The 20,125-nt window shown below is 43.4% G+C and overlaps 1 protein-coding gene across 1 annotated transcript in view; it reads right to left on the bottom strand.

The window, feature by feature from the left end:
• Positions 1-17,115, bottom strand: part of SLC30A8 (solute carrier family 30 member 8) — a 72,193-nt gene extending 55,078 nt beyond the window's left edge. The window contains exon 1 of the mRNA XM_088450184.1: positions 17,030-17,115. Within this exon, the coding sequence (XP_088306310.1) occupies positions 17,030-17,100 (71 nt within the window). The 5' untranslated portion in view covers positions 17,101-17,115. The remainder of the gene's footprint in view (positions 1-17,029) is intronic.
• Positions 17,116-20,125: the final 3,010 nt, after the last annotated feature.

The following is a 20,125-nucleotide window of genomic DNA, read 5'->3' as shown; positions in this document are numbered from 1 at the left end:
GGGACCCCCTTTCCCTTACTAGTAGTCCCCCTTCTGTCAGTCAGTGGTGTGTTCAATTGGCCGGGTTAGGAGAGGGTTGTAATAACTCAGCAATTTATTTGTGTAGGGGAAGTTAGGGAAAAGTCGCCCCTCTCCCTCTGGCTTGATTTAGCTTTCTCACCTACTGTATGTGCTTGGTGTTGTTGTCACCCCCAGCTCATGCTGGGTACTTATGTGGTTTACTGGCACCAGCTCATGTTTGGTGCAACTGTTTAAATTGCTGGTTTTATCTAATGCATATCTGCTGGTATTTACTTTCGTGCTGGTATTCTTTAACGCATGGTGTGAATTAATGTAAATGTTGTTTTTTTGGCCATAAAATGTATGTGTATTTGCTGATATTAATGTAAATGCAAATGACGTTAATGCACTGCTTGTTGCCGGTATCAACTTCAGAATCAGTTTATTCTAATGTACTGTATATTTATCTCCCCGGTGCCTAATGTGTATATATATATATATATATATATATATATATATATGTAATGCTTCTTTAACCCTGTGTAACCCCGGCTGGCAACTCTTGTAGAAATAGTTTGTGGTATATGCATCAATGTATTATTGCCCCTATTTTTGCCGGTGAACTACTGCTTTCAGCATAGCCTAAGTGTTATCCGTATTTTCTCAGAAAAGTCTCAAAGACTGTGTTTAAACTATTGCCAGTTGCCGGTTCCTATTTTCTCAGCAAAGGCTAAAAGACTGTGGGCCTGATTCAGAGGGGCACGCTATTTGCGAGCGCGCGCTCTGAATCAGGGCGGGGAGTATTTTTTTTTAAATTCGGGCCTCCAGGCCGCTCGCACAGATGTAGGTGACCACCCACAGCTTGTGCGAGCGGCCTGGCGATGGTCGCGATTATCGCGACCATCGGCATTGCGAGGAGACCCTTGTGGTAGTGTCTCAGCACTCGCAATGCTAAGTGGACTTCCAGCTCTAATAGAGCCGGAAGTCCACTACTGACATCACGAGTGATGTCAGTAGTGCCGCCCACAAACGGCAGGCGTTCCTTTGGGAACGCCTCCACTTGTTCAGCCACCCCCTGTACCCGCCTACAAAATGGGGCGAGCTGTCGATCAACATCGACAGCCGCCCTGTTTTGCTGCGAGCTCCGGAGCGAGTGAAGATCTCACTCGCTACTGGGCTCGGGCATGCGCACTGGGCAACCATCGACCCGCTTGCGAGCGCAATCCGCTTGTGAGCGGGTCTGAATCAGGCCCTGTGTTCAAACTATTGCAAGTTGCCGGTGAACTACTGCTACCAGCCTAGCCTCAGTGTTGTCCCTGTTTTTCTCAAAGCAAAGGCTTAAAAACTGTGTTTCCTGTAATGACCTTTACTTGCCAGCAGGGGGTCACCGATAGAGGACATGGAAGGGGATGTAGTTTGGAAGCCGACGGTCTAAATGCCGACTGCCAGCTTCCAGACTTTCTAATCCCGGCATGGTACTAATGACAGGCATCGAAAACTCGATGCCTGTCATTAACCAGACGCCGGAAGAACGATGCCCTGCATACCGAACGAAGGTAAGCCGAGAGCAGACAGACGGGGGGGAGGGTTAGGTTTAGGGCTCCCGGGGGGACTTAGGGTTAGGCACCCCCCCGGGAGGGTTAGGTCTAGGACTCCCGGGGGGCAGAGCTGGATTTAGACCTCATGGGGCCCTAGGCAAGGTACTAGTTTGGGGCCCCCTCCCTCAAACAATCCATACCACTATTTGTGAGCTAATGATTCATGCCCTTACATAATTTTTTTTAGCTTTTCCTCCTTATATTCAACTTTTTAAAGATTTAGACATTACGGACATCAAAACATTATATAATATGTGTGTGTGTTATATATATATATTTTGTAAGGAGTGTATAGACCGGCGCACTGGTTAAAGTCTTTATAAATGTGTTGCACTGCTTGTGCTATAGGTGTGTTTCAAGACAAAGTACAGTCCATATAGTGCTGGCACATATGACACTTTTAATCCCTCTGGTAGAGGTGGCAGCAGTCTTCCCAGGTTCCTGAGCGGCGATCAGGATAGATAAGATCTGAAAGTGGAATTGGGAAAAAGCATGCGCCTAATAGTGTAGTATTTAAAACAGTGATGTACGTGTTCAAAATGAAATGTGCGTACCAAATAATAAATCTTTAAAGGTTATCTGTGATTTCTTTACTGGGGTTCCATATGCTGGGGTGTGTATGGTCCTCCAACAAATCAGGGAAACCTTAATAGGAAAGGCTCAACCAGAGCCAGATAGAACACAAATATAGTGTAGTATTTTTGTTTAAATATAGCACATATAATTAAATATATATTGCGTACCAGAAAGATACTTGGACATCTGCATGTAATACTCTGATATTCCTCTAGGATCCCATGGACAACCTCATGGTCTGTGCACTGGTAGATAAGGTTTGGCCTCAAATAAGCAAAAAATGACCCTTATCACAGGTGTGCTTTTCCACAGAAAGGGGGATTTTAATCACATTTACAGGGATACAGAGTAAACAGGGGTTAACACAACATAAGTAATAGGAAAAATAAAAATGCTTATCTGCAATAAATTCAGCAGAGTGGAGAGATGCTGGAGCAAGGTTCCAACGCGTTTCATCTATTCAGACTTCCTCAGGGGTGTTGGTGAGGTTTTTGGGGTGCCCTTTATATACTGTACAGAGCAGAGTATTGATTAGCGCTATTTTTGGCTTTTTGCCGTTCTGCGCATGCGCATACCCCCGCGGCCATCTTGTCTGACGTCATCAATGACGTCCAGTATTTCCCATAGAGCCGAGCAGTAAGGAGTGCGCATGCGCAGATCGCGGCGGCCAGTTAACAGGCTCTGCCGCGATCGCGCTGCTTAATAATATCAGCGAGATAGGATGTTTAAACCGGCATTCTATTGCAATGGGTAATAGGTGCAGGAAGCCAAGCCACCGTGTTTAGATGGCAAATAAACAGCGGCGGCCATTTTTCTGGATTCCTGAATAGGAAGTAGACGGGCGGCCATTTTGTTGGTGGATAATGCCCATGGTGTGACATAAAGTGGCCATTTTCTTCAGAATAAACGGGGCATATACATAAGTCTAATGATTAATCTTAGTACAATAAAACAGTCGATAGATAGTTACAGCTTCTATGTAAGAGGGTTATATACAAAAAACATCTCATGACATAATATAATGATTAATACTGTAGAAATGTCTCATACATGGTGGCAGCCATCTTTTTGGTTGTAAACACATAATAAGAACAGGCGGCCATATTTTTTGTATTAGATTTCCCACAGAATGGTTATTGTAATTTCCTAATACAGTTAGAGACAATGAGACATATACAGTAAACAAGATAAGTAAAAAGAGCAGCATAAGCAACAGTGCATGGAACCATATAATAGCATTAATATCATATAGGTCCTTAAAATTAAAAATTATTAAAAAAAGGTTTTTTTTTATTATTACAATAAAATAATGATGGTGGAGGCATGATATATAGAGGGAGAGCAGGAAACAATACGGGGACTAAAATGACTATTAAAAAACTGAGATGCACTAAAAAATAGGCTAAAAAACAAACTAAAAGATATATAAATCTAAAAGAATGTTTAAAAGCCTATAAAAACGGAGCAATCTCGTAACTATCGTTAAGGCCATGTGGTATTAACGTGTTTAATTTGAAGATCCAGAACATTTCTCTTTGAGATAGCCTGTTGGCTAAATCCCCACCTCTTGAGCCTAGTTTGACAACTTCAATTCCTTTGAACAGTAGATTATCCGGGTTGGCATTATGACATACCTTAAAATGTCTAGACATAGAATGACTTTCTACTTTGTTCTTGATATTTTCCGAACATGTTCCTGGATTCTGAACTTCAAGTTTCTTTTAGTTTTGCCAACATATTTGAGGCCACATGGGCATTCCAGTACATATATTACCGAGCAAGTATTGCAATTAATAAATTGTTTCATATTGTATACTTTAGAATTATTGTAGTTGGAAAACTGTCTTCTGTTGGGGTGCAGATATCTGCACATATTGCAGTGTCCACATTTGTATGCCCCAAGGCATTTATTTAAAACATTGCTCACAGGTTTAATTTGTTGGAGCATACTCGGGGCCAGAAGGTCTTTGAGGTTTTTGGCTTTCTTAAAAACAATATTAGGTTTGTCTGGTAAAATTCTTGATAAAATTGGATCCATTTTCAGAATTCCCCAATGTTTCTTTAGGGTCTGTCGTATTCTACCTTCATCTTTATTGAATTGTGTGATGAAAGGTACCATATCTTCCTTTTTTGGCCTGGTTTTATATTCAAGAAGGTCTTTTCTATCCAGAAGATCTGTTTTTGAAATAACTTCTGAGACAAGGATCTCTGGATAACCTCGTTCTTTGAATCTATCTGCATAAAGCGCTATTTGTTCGGAACAAGTTTTTTTATTGCTACAATTTCTTTTTATACGGTGGAATTGGGAAAACGGGATATTGTTTTTCCAACCTGTGGTATGACCACTTTTGTAATGCAGGTAGCTATTGGTGTCGACAGGTTTAATATAAGTTTTAGTGGAAATATTCTCATTATTTCCTTCTAGAACAAGATCCAAAAATTCAATTTCTTTTTTATTTAAATTAGATGTGAATTTAAGATTTAGATCATTTATATTAATAAAATCCATAAAATCATTAAAATCCCACTCATCACCTTTCCAAATAATAATAATATCGTCAATGTAGCGTTTGTATAAATGTATCATATGTTTAAATGGGTTGTTATTGTAGATATGCCCTTCTTCCCAGTTACCCATAAAAAGATTGGCGTAACTGGGTGCAAAAATCGTGCCCATTGCTGTTCCGCAGATTTGTAAAAAGAACTGGTCTAAAAATTTAAAATAATTGTGTGTTAAGATGAATAAAACCAGGTCACAGATAAATTGTTTATGTTCAGTCTCTATGGAAGGATCCGCATCTAGAAATTTTTTGCAAGCTTCAATCCCTTTGGCATGTTGTATACAGGCATATAGGGACTGGACATCAATGGTCGCCCACATATAGCTCTCGTCCCATTTCATTTCTTTCAGGATGTTTAAAAGACTAGTAGTGTCTTTTAAATAAGACGGTAACTCTTTTACGTACTTATTCAGGAATAAATCTAGGTACTCTGATACGTGTGAAGTTACTGAGCTTATTCCTGCAATGATAGGGCGTCCCGGTGGATTCCTAATATCCTTATGGATTTTCGGTAGGTGATAGAATATAAGAATAATGGGACAGGACACCATTAGGTATTGATATTCATCCTTAGTGATGATGTTTCTGTGCAAACCTTTTACTAATACTTCTCTTAGGAGGTCGATATATTCTTCCGTGGGATCTTTAGGTAGTGGTCTGTAAGAGTCTAGATCACCTAAGAGCCTGTTAGCTTCTTTCGTGTAATCCGTTCTATTCATGCTCATCAGGCCTCCTTCCTTATCCGCCTGTTTTAATACCAAGTTGTTGGATTCTTGCAGGGTTTTGAGAGCTTGTCTTTCTTGGATGTTTAGATTATTTTTGGTAGATGCCTCCTTTTGTGTATCTATTAGGTCTTTTTTTACCATATCATAAAAGATAGAGATGTTACTGCTTTTAGATTCGAGAGGGAAAAATTTGGAAGTAGGTTTTAGACCCGATTTGGACACATTTGCATAATTACATGTAATAGCCGTATCCTTCCTCATAAAATGCCTCTTCAAGGTCAATTTTCTAACAAACTTGTTCAAATCGATGAAAGTTTGAAATTTATTGCTCTTTTGGGTGGGTGTAAAGTTGAATCCTTTGCTAAGTAGCGAAATTTCTGGTGCCGTTAATTGATGATCCGATAGGTTGAAGATCCCTTGTGTTGTTGGATCTCTCATAATCTGTAAGGGTTTCTTCTTTTTGGTTCCCTTTCCGCAACCTGCTCTTCTTCCTCTGTGTATCTTCTTTTTAATGGTGATGCTATTAGAGATTGGTCCCTGAACATTATACGTTTTTGCGTTCGCCTGTGGTGAGGCATAGGAGTAGGAGATAAAAAATCACTATCGCTGTTGGATTCGAATCTCTCCAGTGTAGTGAATCTGTTTCTTAGCAGTAGATCTTGTCTGGTTGAATGGTTATATCCTGCTTTTTGTGCATATGTTCTTACAGGCGGCTTTTTCCATTCTCTATACTGATTTCTACCTTTGTTTAGGTGATATGGCGTGTTTTTTAGGGCGACTCCAATTCTTTATTTTGTTGTTTTCATAGTCAATCTTGTCTCTTAGGAACTTTTTCTCTTTAGTTTTAATTACTTCTTCTTCAGCTCTCTCCAGTTTTTTCTGTAGTACTAGCTCGTTAGTTTTGTATTCCTCATTGTCTTTGTTGTGCGTAATAAATGTCTCTTTAGTTGTAATCTGTTGTTCGATGGCGTCTAATTGGTTCTTTTTTTCATTAATGATTAATTTCATTAAATCTAGAGAACAATTATGTAGGATCTTTATTTTATTGTAATAATAAAAAAAAACCTTTTTTTAATAATTTTTAATTTTAAGGACCTATATGATATTAATGCTATTTTATGGTTCCATGCGCTGTTGCTTATGCTGCTCTTTTTACTTATCTTGTTTACTGTATATGTCTCATTGTCTCTAACTGTATTAGGAAATTACAATAACCATTCTGTGGGAAATCTAATACAAAAAATATGGCCGCCTGTTCTTATTATGTGTTTACAACCAAAAAGATGGCTGCCACCATGTATGAGACATTTCTACAGTATTAATCATTATATTATGTCATGAGATGTTTTTTGTATATAACCCTCTTACATAGAAGCTGTAACTATCTATCGACTGTTTTATTGTACTAAGATTAATCATTAGACTTATGTATATGCCCCGTTTATTCTGAAGAAAATGACCACTTTATGTCACACCATGGGCATTATAGACCAACAAAATGGCCGCCCGTCTACTTCCTATTCAGGAATCCAGAAAAATGGCCGCCGCTGTTTATTTGCCATCTAAACACAGTGGCTTGGCTTCCTGCACCTATTACCCATTGCAATAGAATGCCGGTTTAAACATCCTATCTCGCTGATATTATTAAGCAGCGCGATTGCGGCAGAGCCTGTTAACTGGCCACCGCGATCTGCGCATGCGCACTCCTTACTGCGCGGCTCTATGGGAAATACCGGACGTCATTGATGACGTCAGACAAGATGGCCGTGGGGGTATGCGCATGCGCAGAATGGCAAAAAGCCGAAAATAGCGCTAATCAATACTCTGCTTTGTACAGTATATAAAGGGCACCCCAAAAACCTCACCAACACCCCTGAGGAAGTCTGAATAAACAAAACGCGTTGGGACCTTGCTCCAGCATCTCTCCACTCTGCTGAATTTATTGCAGATAAGCATTTTTATTTTTCCTATTACTTATGTTGTGTTAACCCCTGTTTACTCTGTATCCCTGTAAATGTGACTAAAACCCCCCTTTCTGTGGAAAAGCACACCTGTGATAAGGGTCATTTTTTGCTTATTTGAGGCTAAACCTTATCCACCAGTGCACAGACCATGAGGTTGTCCATGGGATCCTAGAGGAATATCAGAGTATTACATGCAGATGTCCAAGTATCTTTCTGGTACGCAATATATATTTAATTATATGTGCTATATTTAAACAAAAATACTACACTATATTTGTGTTCTATCTGGCTCTGGTTGAGCCTTTCCTATTAAGGTTTCCCTGATTTGTTGGAGGACCATACACACCCCACCATATGGAACCCCAGTAAAGAAATCACAGATAAGCTTTAAAGATTTATTATTTGGTACGCACATTTCATTTTGAGCACGTACATCACTGTTTTTAAATACTACACTATTAGGCGCATGCTTTTTCCCAATTCCATTTTCAGATATATATATATATATATATATATATATATATATACACAATGTAAAAACTGTGCATATATCCAATAGGTGTCACTAGGTCAAGTCTTGACCTAGTGATACCTACTGGATATACACAGTCTTTACAATGTCACTAGATAAGAGAAAAAAGCAAAAACATATATATATATAATTATTCTCAGTGAGATATACATATATATATATATATATATATATATATATAATTATATATTTATACATAGTTGTGTGGTCCAGCTCTCCTAAACGAACATCTAAGTGGCAGGATGTGCATGTTACTCACAAATACAGACGGATGGTGCAGCACTCCAAACACTTAATGGATTCTATTAAGCGCATGGAGTGCTGCACCATCCGTCTGTATATAAATATATATACATGCATATATACACACACACATATATATATATATATATATATACACATATACATACAGTACATATATATATATATACATAATACATACAGTACACATATATATATATATATATATATATATATATACATAATACATACAGTACACATATACATATATGCATATACATTCATACAGTACACATATACATGTGTATACATACAGTACACATATATATATATATATACACATATACACACATATACATATATATATATACATACAGTGCACATTAATATAGATATATACATACAGTACACACACACACATATATATATATATATATACATATACATACAGTACATATATATATATATATATATATATATACATAATACATACAGTAATACATACAGTACACGTATACATATATGCATATACATACATACAGTACACATATATATATATACATACAGTGCACATTAATATAGGTATATACATACAGTACACACATATATATATATGTATATATATATATATATATATACATACAGTACATATATACTGTATATGTAATACAGTTCCCTACCTGCCTGGCCTTGGGTGCTCCACTGCTGCTGTTTGCTGCTGGTGGACGGCGGAGGGCCTGGAAGGCTGACAGAGTGGCTGCTGGGGCGGGTCACAGCGGGGCTAGCTGGATGAGGATGGATCAGCTGGGAGGGACAGGGCGGCAGGTCTCCGGTGAGTTAACCTGTGCAGTGCGCACACCATTCCTTCTTGCCGCGCGCAGGTGGCAGCGGACACACAGGCTTCCTCTCCGACAGCCATGCGGGACTCTCTGGGAGTGGAGGCGGGACCGCGTGACCTCATGACGTCACGCGGTACTCGCGCAGTGCTCCTCTGGGAGCGCTGTGATCGGGGATATCTTCAGGCAAAGGGGCCCGTCCACGGGCCCCTTGGGTCCCACCGGGCCCTAGGCGTGCGCCTAGGATGGACAGCGTGAAATCCGGCCCTGCCGGGGGGGACTTAGGGTTAGACACCCCCGGGGGGAGGTTAGGGTTAGCCACCTCCCCAGGGGACTTAGGTTTAGGCTGCGGGGAAGGGGTGGTTAGATTTAGGCACTTAGAGGGGGGATTAGGGTTAGGCACGGGGGGGAGGTTAGGGTTAGGGGGGGAATTAGGTTAGCGATACTTACCTTATGGACGATCGGGATCTTCACCCTTGTCGGGCTGCTGCTGTCGGGATTTGAACCATGCGGCCTGCGGTAATACCTACTACACCCCATGGAGGTTCTAAGTAAATTAATTTGTATTTAAAGCTGTGAGTTTGTATTCTGTTCATGGTTCATTTTATACTGCTGTTATTTACTCACCTGTAATAATAAAACTGCGTTGTACTTGCCTTTCTCTTTGTGTCTGTCATTGTGTCTGTTTGAAAGGGAAACACATTGCTTGCCCTTCTGATCGAATACAAACCTGCTCCCTAGTCTAACATATGGGACAAGACAGATGTATATACTGTATCCCTATATGAGGAAAAAGCAATCCGGTTTTGGATTTGGATTTGGATTTGCCAAACTGCGGTGACTGGATTTGGATTTTTTTACAAAAATTGACAAAAAAAGCTAAAATCACATAAATTGGTCTTTTTTTTCTTCCTAGAGTATTATTAACCTCAATAACATTAATTTCCAGTCAATTTAGACCACCTCACAGCTTATAATATTGTTTTCAACATTATTGGCCAAAGGTTGCAGTGAGCTGACTGGTTACTAAGCGACAAAGCAGCGGCACAACGACACAGACACCACAGTATAAAGCACATCTATGACACATTGCCACACAGCAGTGGCAGAAATGAAAAGTAGTGCACCCACCCAGTGGGGTACGGCCAGCAGAGTCACAGTACTTGTTTACATAGTGGGCTACGGCCCAAGGAGTCACAGTGCACAATCTTATTCACATTACACCGCACATAGGGCCTGATTCACATTACACCATAAAGTAGTGTCTCTTATTTATGTTACGACACACAGTAGTGCCCCTTTTACACAATGCCCACAGTAGTGCCCCTTTTACACAATGCCCACAGTAGTGACCCTTTTACACAATGCCCACAGTAGTGCCCCTTTTACACAATGCCCACAGTAGTGGTGTCCCTTACACAATGCCCCCAGCAGTGGTGCCCCCTATGCAGTCCCCTTAGTAGAAGGGTCCCCTATGCAGTACCCCCAGTAGAATGCACCCCAGTAGTATGCCCCCCAGTAGCAGGCCCCCCCAGTAGTAGGCTTCCCCAGTAGTAGCCCCCCCCTGTAGTATGGCCCCCCAGTAGTATGGCCCCCCCAGTAGTATGGCCCCCCCAGTAGTAGGCTGCCCCAGTAGCAGGCCCCCCCAGTAGTAGGCTGCCCCAGTAGTAGGCTGCCCCAGTAGCAGGCCCCCCCAGTAGTAGGCTGCCCCAGTAGTAGGCCCCCCTGTAGTATGGCCCCCCCAGTAGTATGTCCCCCCCAGTAGTATGGCCCCCCCAGTAGTAGGCTGCCCCAGTAGCAGGCCCCCCCAGTAGTAGGCTGCCCCAGTAGTAGCCCCCCTGTAGTATGGCCCCCCAGTAGTATGGCCCTCCCAAGTAGTATGGCTCCCCCAGTAGTAGCCCCCCCTGTAGTATGGCCCCCACAGTAGTATGGCCCCCCCAGTAGTATGGCTCCCCCAGTAGCAGCCCCCCCCCAGTAGTAGGCCCCCCAGTAGCAGCCCCCCAGTAGTGGGCTGCCCCAGTAGCAGGCCCCCCCCAGTAGTAGGCCCCCCAGTAGCAAGCCCCCCCCAGTAGTAGCCCCGCCCCAGTAGTATGGCCCCCCAGTAGCAGGCCCCTCAGTAGTATGGCCCCCCCAGTAGCAGACCCCCCAGTAGTATAGCCCCCCAGTAGCAGGCCCCTACCAGTAGTATGGCCCCCCCGCACCCTCAGTAGCAGGCACCCCCAGTAGCAGACCCCCCCCAGTAGCGCCCCCGGCCCTTACACAAGTAAAAAAAATAAAAATAAAAACTTACCTGTATCCCCGCTCCCGCGCCGTCCGCTCTGCTGTCACACGCTGAGGAGGGAGCCGGAAGACGGAGCTCATGTGTGAGCTCCAGCCGGCTCCCTCCGTGCAGCAGCCAATGAAAGTCTGTGTGACTCTCATTGGCTGCTGTAATAAACACACAGCTGCCGCTGGCAGCTGTGTGTTTGTGTCTGTGTAGGGCAGAGCGCTATCACAGCGCTCTGCCCTACACAATAGGAGCCCTGATGTCGGATTCTCTAGTGAGAATCCGACATCAGGCGGCCGCTGTTCGGCCCCGAACGGGGATCCGAGTCAGGCGGTGAACACCCGAACAGGGTTCGGGTGGACTCGGATCCCCAATGTTCGGAGAGGTTCGGATTCCACAGAATCCGAACCACTCATCTCTAGTCGTTACATGCTGCATGTGGCAAAACTGCGTCATCCATTGCATTGTCCCACCTGCTGTGCCATATAACAGATGGTACGATGTGATGAACGGCCATTGTGAACGACAGACCGGGCATACAGTATACGGTGTACGATATATCATTTCGATCCACATCGTAATGGTATATCATACAGATGTGCCCTCTTACATCTTTGCTCATAACGATGCATTCTTGCTTCCCTGCCATGGCATGTCAATATGGCGTGGCGTGACAACTGTATTCCGCAAAAGACTACACGCCATGCAGTACACAGTTTAACCGCTGGGTGGCGACTGCTCCACGGATGGAAACTACAGTACTGAATACAATACTGTAGCAGTGGACGGTGATCCGTGAGGGACTGGCCAATCACGTTCAGGCTGTGTAAACAGTCACTCCTCCAGATGCCTGAAATGATCACTTTATGTCAAGAGTAAACCGCTATAGACATTATATTGTACTCATTATGGGCTGTCCATTCTGCACAGTATACTGTTGCTACATGGTGTAAAGACATCTGGCCTAAAGACCATAAGCAAAACTAAGGGGTGGTCCGGGGGTGCACCGGGACCACCCATTAGCCTCCGCCGCCGATTGGCCATTTTTAAAATGTAATTAATGGGCGCCCGCCTGGTCAGGAACGCGTTACCTCCGCGCTTGCCCTGCGTCGGCACCAATAGTGGGGAAGGGGGGTCCGGCCGCGAGTGGGGATCCAGCCGTGAGTGGGGGAGGAGGATCCGGCCGCAATTCTGAGAGCCTGCCCTGTTCCTGTGTGTGGCCACTGGCCAGCCAATAGTCATGCAATGTACAAACACTGGCCATTGCAGGCTGCAGGAAGACAGGTGGCAGCCCGGCATTGATTGCGGCCTGCTAGGTGAGGAGGAGAAGCAAGTGTATCTGACACCAGGGAGCCTCCTAGTCCACAGTGAAAGAGTAAGGAACCCCTTGAGCCATGCCCACAGCATTTTTTTTTAACATTGGGGAGTTATGACAGTGAACTCGTTTTTAAGGCAGTTGAAATTAAAACCATGTCATTTGGACCTGTTTACATGCATGTTTAAATCCGAGTTCTGAAATCACAACAGACCCGATCACTTTTGGGGTTCCGAGAAGACCCTTGTTTCGGCTCGGGTTACCCGAGCTGGGACAAGTTTCTTCTCGGAGCCCCAAAAGTGATCCAAGCCGGGACTCGATTAGACTCAGAACCCCAAAGTGATTCAAGCCAGGACTTGATTAGACTCGGAACCCCTAAGTTCGGGTGTGTTCGTGTTTTAGGCAAACTGAACTGCACATCTCTATCTTTGTTAAACTGTCTTTATAACAGTTACTAACATGATATTTATCAACCATCAGAGTTTGCGTTGATACCACTCTCGGCAGATGCATGTATTTGATACAGCTGTATATGCAGAATCACCCCCTTGGGAGTCTACGGGTGTGGATTGAAAGATCTACAGAAAAAAGGTAGACAATGTCAAGATACAGTAGACACCAGGAGGTAAATTTACTAAGATTCGATTTGGTCCCGATTTGTCCAGTTTTTCAACTCAGTTAGGATCGATCAAAAACGGGTGATTTTTTCACTTAAAAAATCAGGACTTTACCAAGCTCCCGGTTTTGACAGGATCGTTTTGATTGATGGTGTATTTGGTCGATCCTGTCCGTTTTGTAGACCCGATTTCACCGCCCGAATTTGTCTCCCGAACAAGCAGGCTGCACATATTAGTGAAATATGTGCAGACTGTTGTTTTTTTTATTTTTAGGGTTAAATTTTAGTCAAAAAATTTACGTGAGGTCCCTCCCCCAAAAGGCTAACCAGCCCCGGACTTGCCAGCCAGTCCTGGTACCTAAAATTACGGGGAACAAAACGAGTAAGGTTCCACCGTAATTTAGGTACTAGCACCAGGCTACAGGGCCAGTCCTGGTTTTAATTATAAGGGGAAAAAAAATGCGTAGGGGTCCCCCTATAATTAAAACCAGCACTGGACCCTTTCTAGCGGGGGGGGCTGATGCGACAGCCAGGGAGCCCTTTCACCGGGCCCCCCAGCCGCAGTATCAGTCCTGACCGCTAGTCAGCCCAGGCCAGGGATCCCTGTGTTGACCTTTTGTCCCTATCAACCTATTGAGTGTCTAACTTCTGGTGTCTATCCAGACACTGTCTACCTTTTTACTGTAGATCTTTAGACCGGATCCCGGAGTCTATGGGCGGGATGTACTAAGCATGGCATATGTGATGCGATACATCCCCCCTGACTTCGGGTACATACCGTGGTTCATTACCGCGGTATGTACCAAGAATATCGCAATGGACAGCTCTACCGATAAGAGCTATCATTTGCGATGGCTCCAGACAGAGAGACTTCCAGGTTTAACAACCATGAGTCCCTCTGGCATCCTTCGGCGCATGTGCAGAAGGTTACGCGCCATGGGGGGTGATGAGAGGAATCTGATCGGATCCCTCCCAAGGAGGAGAATCCCAATAAGAAGGTGGCGTTACCCATCGGGACAAAGTACCGGAATGCATTGCATTCCACTGCTTAGTACATATGGGGAGTGCGGTAAAAACCCTGAAAAAGGCATTTTCGTGGGTTTTACCACATTTTCGCCTTTAGTACATCTCGCCCTATGGCAGAAAGACAGGCGCATTTCCACACTTTTCTCAATATTTGCCTCCTCTCTATAGCTTTGCCTGGCAGCAGAAGGAATTGGGATGAAGCTAAAGCATGCACATATGCTCCCTCCCCTAACACGTATGACAGAAGGCTCCACCACGTCAGAGGTGGCGGCGATTTGGAGAAGAGCTACACTGCCTGCAATATACAATCCTTACGTACGGCAGATCTCTACCCCCAAAACAGCCAGCACGGCGGCAGTTCTGTGTTCATTAGTGGACTACATTTACAATTTATTTAGGGGTCTATTTACTAAGCAGAGTTAGGAGACAGAGTGAAAAGTGATAAGGTGCCCGCCAATCAGCTCCCAACTGCCATCTCACAGGCCGTGTTTGAAAAATGACAGTTGGGAGCTGATTGGCTGGCACCTTATCACTTTTCACTCTGTCTCCTAACACTGCTTAGTAACTAGACCCCTTTTTTTTTTTTTTAGCAATTATGCACAATGGGCCTGAGTTCCTCATTCAGCAAGGAACGCAGTTGCTTATACGCTTGTACGTTACGCCCTGATTCAGCACGGACCGCTATTCTGCTTATACACATGCAACGCAGTAGCTAATATCAGCGGTGATATGTAAATGTTTGCATTCGCAGTGCGATCGCAGCCTGACATAAGGACGCCCACTTCCCCTTACTCACATCTGTATACTTTACACCATAGCTAAACAATCGGTAACATCGAGTAACATGGGACCCATACGCACAGTTAGGGCAGGTCAGACCTCACTCTGGAATTGCTTACTTCAGCACACGCTAAGAGACCTCAGGCTGCGTACGACATTGCAGTGAATAATTTATGCATGCCCATGCAACGCCGTCCCAACACACTGGCACGCCTGCGTTTCCCCGACCATCCCCCCGTCACCACCCACAAACGGAACTACCTGTCAATCACTCTGCCATGGTTCTGCAAGGGAAGCAATCTGGAAGCCGACTGCCTATATACCGGCAGCCGGCTTCCCGACTGTCTTCTCCCGACATGGGTGAAATGCCGGGCGTCTAGATGCAGACGCCCGCATTTCCCCGATGCCAGGAGACCGGCGCCCGGCATCACGATCGTAGTGATGCCGGGTGCCACGAGTGGACAGTCGCGGGGGGGGGGTTAGGTTTAGGGCTCCCGGGGGGGACTTAGGGTTAGGCACCCCCCCGGGAGGATTAGGGTTAGGCTAGGGGGAGGGAGGGTTAGGGTTAGGCACCCCCGGGGGGGGGACTTAGGTTTAGGTAGCGGGGAAGGGGGTGGTTAGGGTTAGGCACTTAGAGGGGGGATTAGTGTTAGGCACTTGGGGGGGAAGTTAGGGTTAGGCACCCCTAAGGAGGGTTAGGGTTAGGGGGGTTAGGTTAGGTTAGTGGATACTTACCTATCCACGATCTGGATTTCCAGTGCTGTCGGGCTTCCGCTGCATCGCACTCTGCTCCTGTCGGGCTGCCGCTGATGGCCGGCGGTATTTCATACCCATACCTTCTGCAAGGCCTCTGAGATCGCAGTCCCGATCGCTGTGGCTAGTTCACGCACTGCGATGCATACGCATGCGCAGTACTTAACAATCGATCGATTGCGTGCGTATAAGCAGCTGCTTTCCTTACTGAATCAGGCCCAATTACCTCAATTCCAGACGTCTGTGTAGATCCTATCTATTCTAAAGTAAAAAACAACTTGTGTTTTTAAGCTCAGTTTAATAAAACAATGTATTCAAAATGAATACCATGCGTAGGATCGATCATCTGATAACAAAAGTCAATGGATGAAATAAGTAAAATGCATAAGTCCTCTACCATGTATTAGTTTTTGGCTGAAATATTTACTTGAATTTGAAACTGATTACCATATCAACAGTCCAGCACTATATATAACAGATATGGGTGCCGACCCCCGTGTTTTGGTTTTGGATTTAGATTTATCTTCATGTTTTGGTTTTGGATCTGGGTTTAAAAAAAATAAAAAATTGTTAAAAAAAAAAGTTTATAAAAACAGCTAAAATCACGTAATTTTTGCAATCCAAAACCCGAAATTCTGATTTAAAATCTGAATTCCAAACCATGAGAAGATCAGAACCGCGACTCGAATCTGTCCGGATTCACAAAATTTGGGTGGATTTGGAGATCTGGAGAACCGAATTGCACATCTCTAATATAAATATAGATAGATATGAGATAGATAGATAGATAGATAGATAGATAGATAGATAGATAGATAGATAGATAGATAGATAGTAGAGATGAGCGGTACGGATTCTGTGGAATCCGAACTGCTCCAAATGCCGGGGATCCGAGTCCATACACACACACTGTGTATATGTCTATAACTATATATATATATATATATATATATATATATTCTATAAAATACAGAAATATATATATATATATCAATGTTTTGTACCTTCACTGGTTGCACTGTCACTGCTTGTATTAGGCGCTGCAGAGCCCCCTATGGTGCCATATAATTAAAGAAAAATAATAATAATAATAATAATAATATAGAATTATTAATATATCTACATATATAAGATTAAATATGGCAATTAGAAATTGATCTAATCAGAAGCCAGTTTTCTTTGTCACCATATATCAGATTCTTTTAATCACCTGTAACAATAGAAATAGAAATATACATTACCTGTCGCTGGTTAGGGAGTACATTTTGGTTGCTTTGTCGCTCACCAGGTAGCTTTTCTCCAGTCCCTGCATGTTGATAGTGAAGTCAGTGAGGTTGGCAGCTGCCACAATGAAAACCTTATTCAGAGAAAAGTTGCATGATAGATAAAATCCAGCATAATACAGAGTCTCCTCCGTCCTGGCTGCCTTCTCCTCTGAGTGTGCAGAGGGCTGTGAGTGTCTCTGTGTCTGTGTCAGATTCACCTAAGTGATCTGTCGGTGACCATACACACAGCAGCCAGGTGCTGTCATACTCAGTGCAGCAGGAAAATACTATGTAGGTAACAGGGAAGGAACCAATTAAATCCGTCTTTGTTTGACTAAGGTCGCCGGGGTCTTAGGACAAATTTTTTTTTTTTGTGCCTCAGAGAACATGGAAAAGGTACTCGGAGAAAGTCATTCAGGTAAATGCACAATGTCTCTCAGGAACACACTGATCTGATGGGACAAGCTTATTAATAAAGTGCCTCTAAAAATATGTGAACACTTCATTATCAAAGACAAAATCTCTTGGGGTTTTAAGTCGCTGCACATACGCCAGCTAAAGATGACTGGTAGGAGTAATATTAAATACTAGCACAACTTGTCACAGAGCCCGTAACCTGTATTTTTAGAGATCTTTTTGAAAACTAGCTCCAAGGGTATAAATGACACAGGCCAGGATGTACTAAAGGAAAAATGTGGTAAAAACCCAGTTTTGGGTGTTTTTACCGCATTTTCATATGTACTAAGCCCCAGCCGCCCGATTTTCGATGCAGAGGGTAACGAGCAGGATTTTCTGGCGTTACCCTATAGAAGCCTATGGGCCTCTTACCGCATCCCGCTCCCCGACGCTTCGCCGCCGCCCCGCACCTCTCACTGCCGGCCCCACTCACCTGTGCCTCCTACGGGTTCCTCCTGGGTCCTCCGCCTCCTTGTCCTCCTATTCTTCTTCCGGGTGCTGGGAGGAGGAGGAGGAGCCCGGGACTACCTGCAGAGGTCACCAGCAGGAAGTTCCCCGGGCTAAGAGGTGGAGGAGACCCACGGAGACCCCCTCACCCGGCGTCGACAGCTTCGCAAAGGGCAGCTCTTATCGCAAGAGCTGTCCTTTCTGATACTAATCGCATATGTTATGAGGGTGACAAGCCTTCGTTTCCGGGAGCGTGACCAGGCACGCCTCCTGCTCCGCCCCCAAACGCTTGGTGGGCCTGTGAGCGAGAACGGGTTCTGCGTGGGTGAGACCCCTAACAATCAGATGTACGTTCATCGTCAGAATCAGGCCCAGTATTCACGCAAAACACCAAGATTGAAAATTGTGTCCTTGTGATACCGCTCAATGACAGCTGGATTTCATATCATCACATTAGATATCAACATCTATTTGTTTATTTTTTATATCAAGTTTAAAGCAGCATTGCCACTTAAAAGGTTAAATCATCTCCTTTTCAAAATCTCTCCGGAGGGAAGGCAATTGTTGCTGCCAGTTACACAAAAGTAGATTCACAGCTGTAAGTATGTAATGTGAAGGCCGAGGGGAGAGGGAGTAAGGGATGGATATCACAGAACACAGGGCCTGATTCAGACCTGGACACAATGCACATTGAGCGATTATTAATAATATACACGTGTCCAAGTTTAAGATGAGTCGATTATCAGAGATCTGAGTAACCCTGTGGCCATCAGACCTGAGATGCCGGAGCCATTTTTACTGTGTATGGGATCGCAGTTGCATGCGAAAACATACTCTGAAAATGGTCGCAACACGTCTGCTTTTGAGTTACCACACCCCATCGCTGCCCACAAATGGTCCCTGCCTGTCAATCACTTTACAAATATATCCTCATTGCGAGCAACATTGGTAATGAAATGACGCATGCGCAGATCACCAATAACTGCGTAAACATCAGCATTTCATCTTTCTCTGAATCAGGCCCTGAGCTCAGAGGGACGATTTAAAGCCTCTCTGCTTGCTACATCATGTATGCTGTGACTGTGGTTACCGTGGTAATTACATGACTGAGCATATAAATCATTCATAGCACCCTAAAGAAGCAAACCAAGGTAAAATGGTATCTCTAATAACATTCTTTATTCATTATTACAGCATTCAATAAACACGTCAATTATTCATTAAATTATTCTAAACAGAGAAATCTCTATATTTGTATTACTTTCCATATAATACATGTCGCAAACAAACACTTTTTTTCAATTAAGGACCCTATATCCTTAAAAGTACAGAATTTGACATTAATTATAATTAGAGTAATATTCTGGACATTAAGGGGCCTGAGGCTCCTAATTGAAAGCAGTGTATTGTTTGAATAGAACCTATGTACATGAAATATCGAAATTTCTCTTTTTACAATCATTTATTGAAAAATTTAATAGTGTTTAAAAGCATTGATTCCCTGTGATTGTCTCTACATCCTATCCCAACCAATTCCTTCCATTGGATTTTACTAGAAAGATTATTCCTTTAAAAATGTCCAGTTATTCGAGGTTTTGTTCTGGTTGGGGGGGCCTCACCTCTCTTTGCGTTGGAGTTATCAAAACTCGCAGGGGAGAAACTGTCACCATTAATTACCCACCTAACAAAAGACTATGCTTAATTGAATTTATGAACTGTAACGTGGAGTTTTATGTAAACCTCAACCACCAGGCGCGCTGACGGGTGAGTCAGTAATTACTTTTCTGAGCGATACAACCTGAGATCCTTCTTTAGAGGAAATATATCATCATCTTTCTTTGTGAGGCTAAACCTAAATCTATGGCTCTTTGTTATATCTCGCATGCTTATCTTTCTTCTGTTCATTCTTCAGTTATTTAAACAACAGGATTAATGATATGGTTCAATCAGCAGCCTGGAAGTAGTAGTTACTTTTTTTTTAAAAGAATTGCAATTTGGAAGCAACACACAAACTTTTTTTTACAATTAAACCCAGGCTGCTCTATCCAGGGAGCTTCAAGGAACATTTTGCCATCTAATTAGCTGCTGGAATTATTAAAGTCTATTGGTAAAGTAATTAAAACTGTTATGGATGGAATAGCTGCAAACTTGCCAGCTAAAGATTGCGCA

This window comes from Taudactylus pleione, unplaced genomic scaffold (genome assembly GCF_031769625.1).
Source record: "Taudactylus pleione unplaced genomic scaffold, aTauple2 ptg000510l, whole genome shotgun sequence".
In the NCBI taxonomy this organism is placed as follows: Eukaryota; Metazoa; Chordata; class Amphibia; order Anura; family Myobatrachidae; genus Taudactylus; species Taudactylus pleione.
Note: the sequence above shows the minus strand (reverse complement) of the source record. Positions and strands in the feature narration are given on the sequence as shown.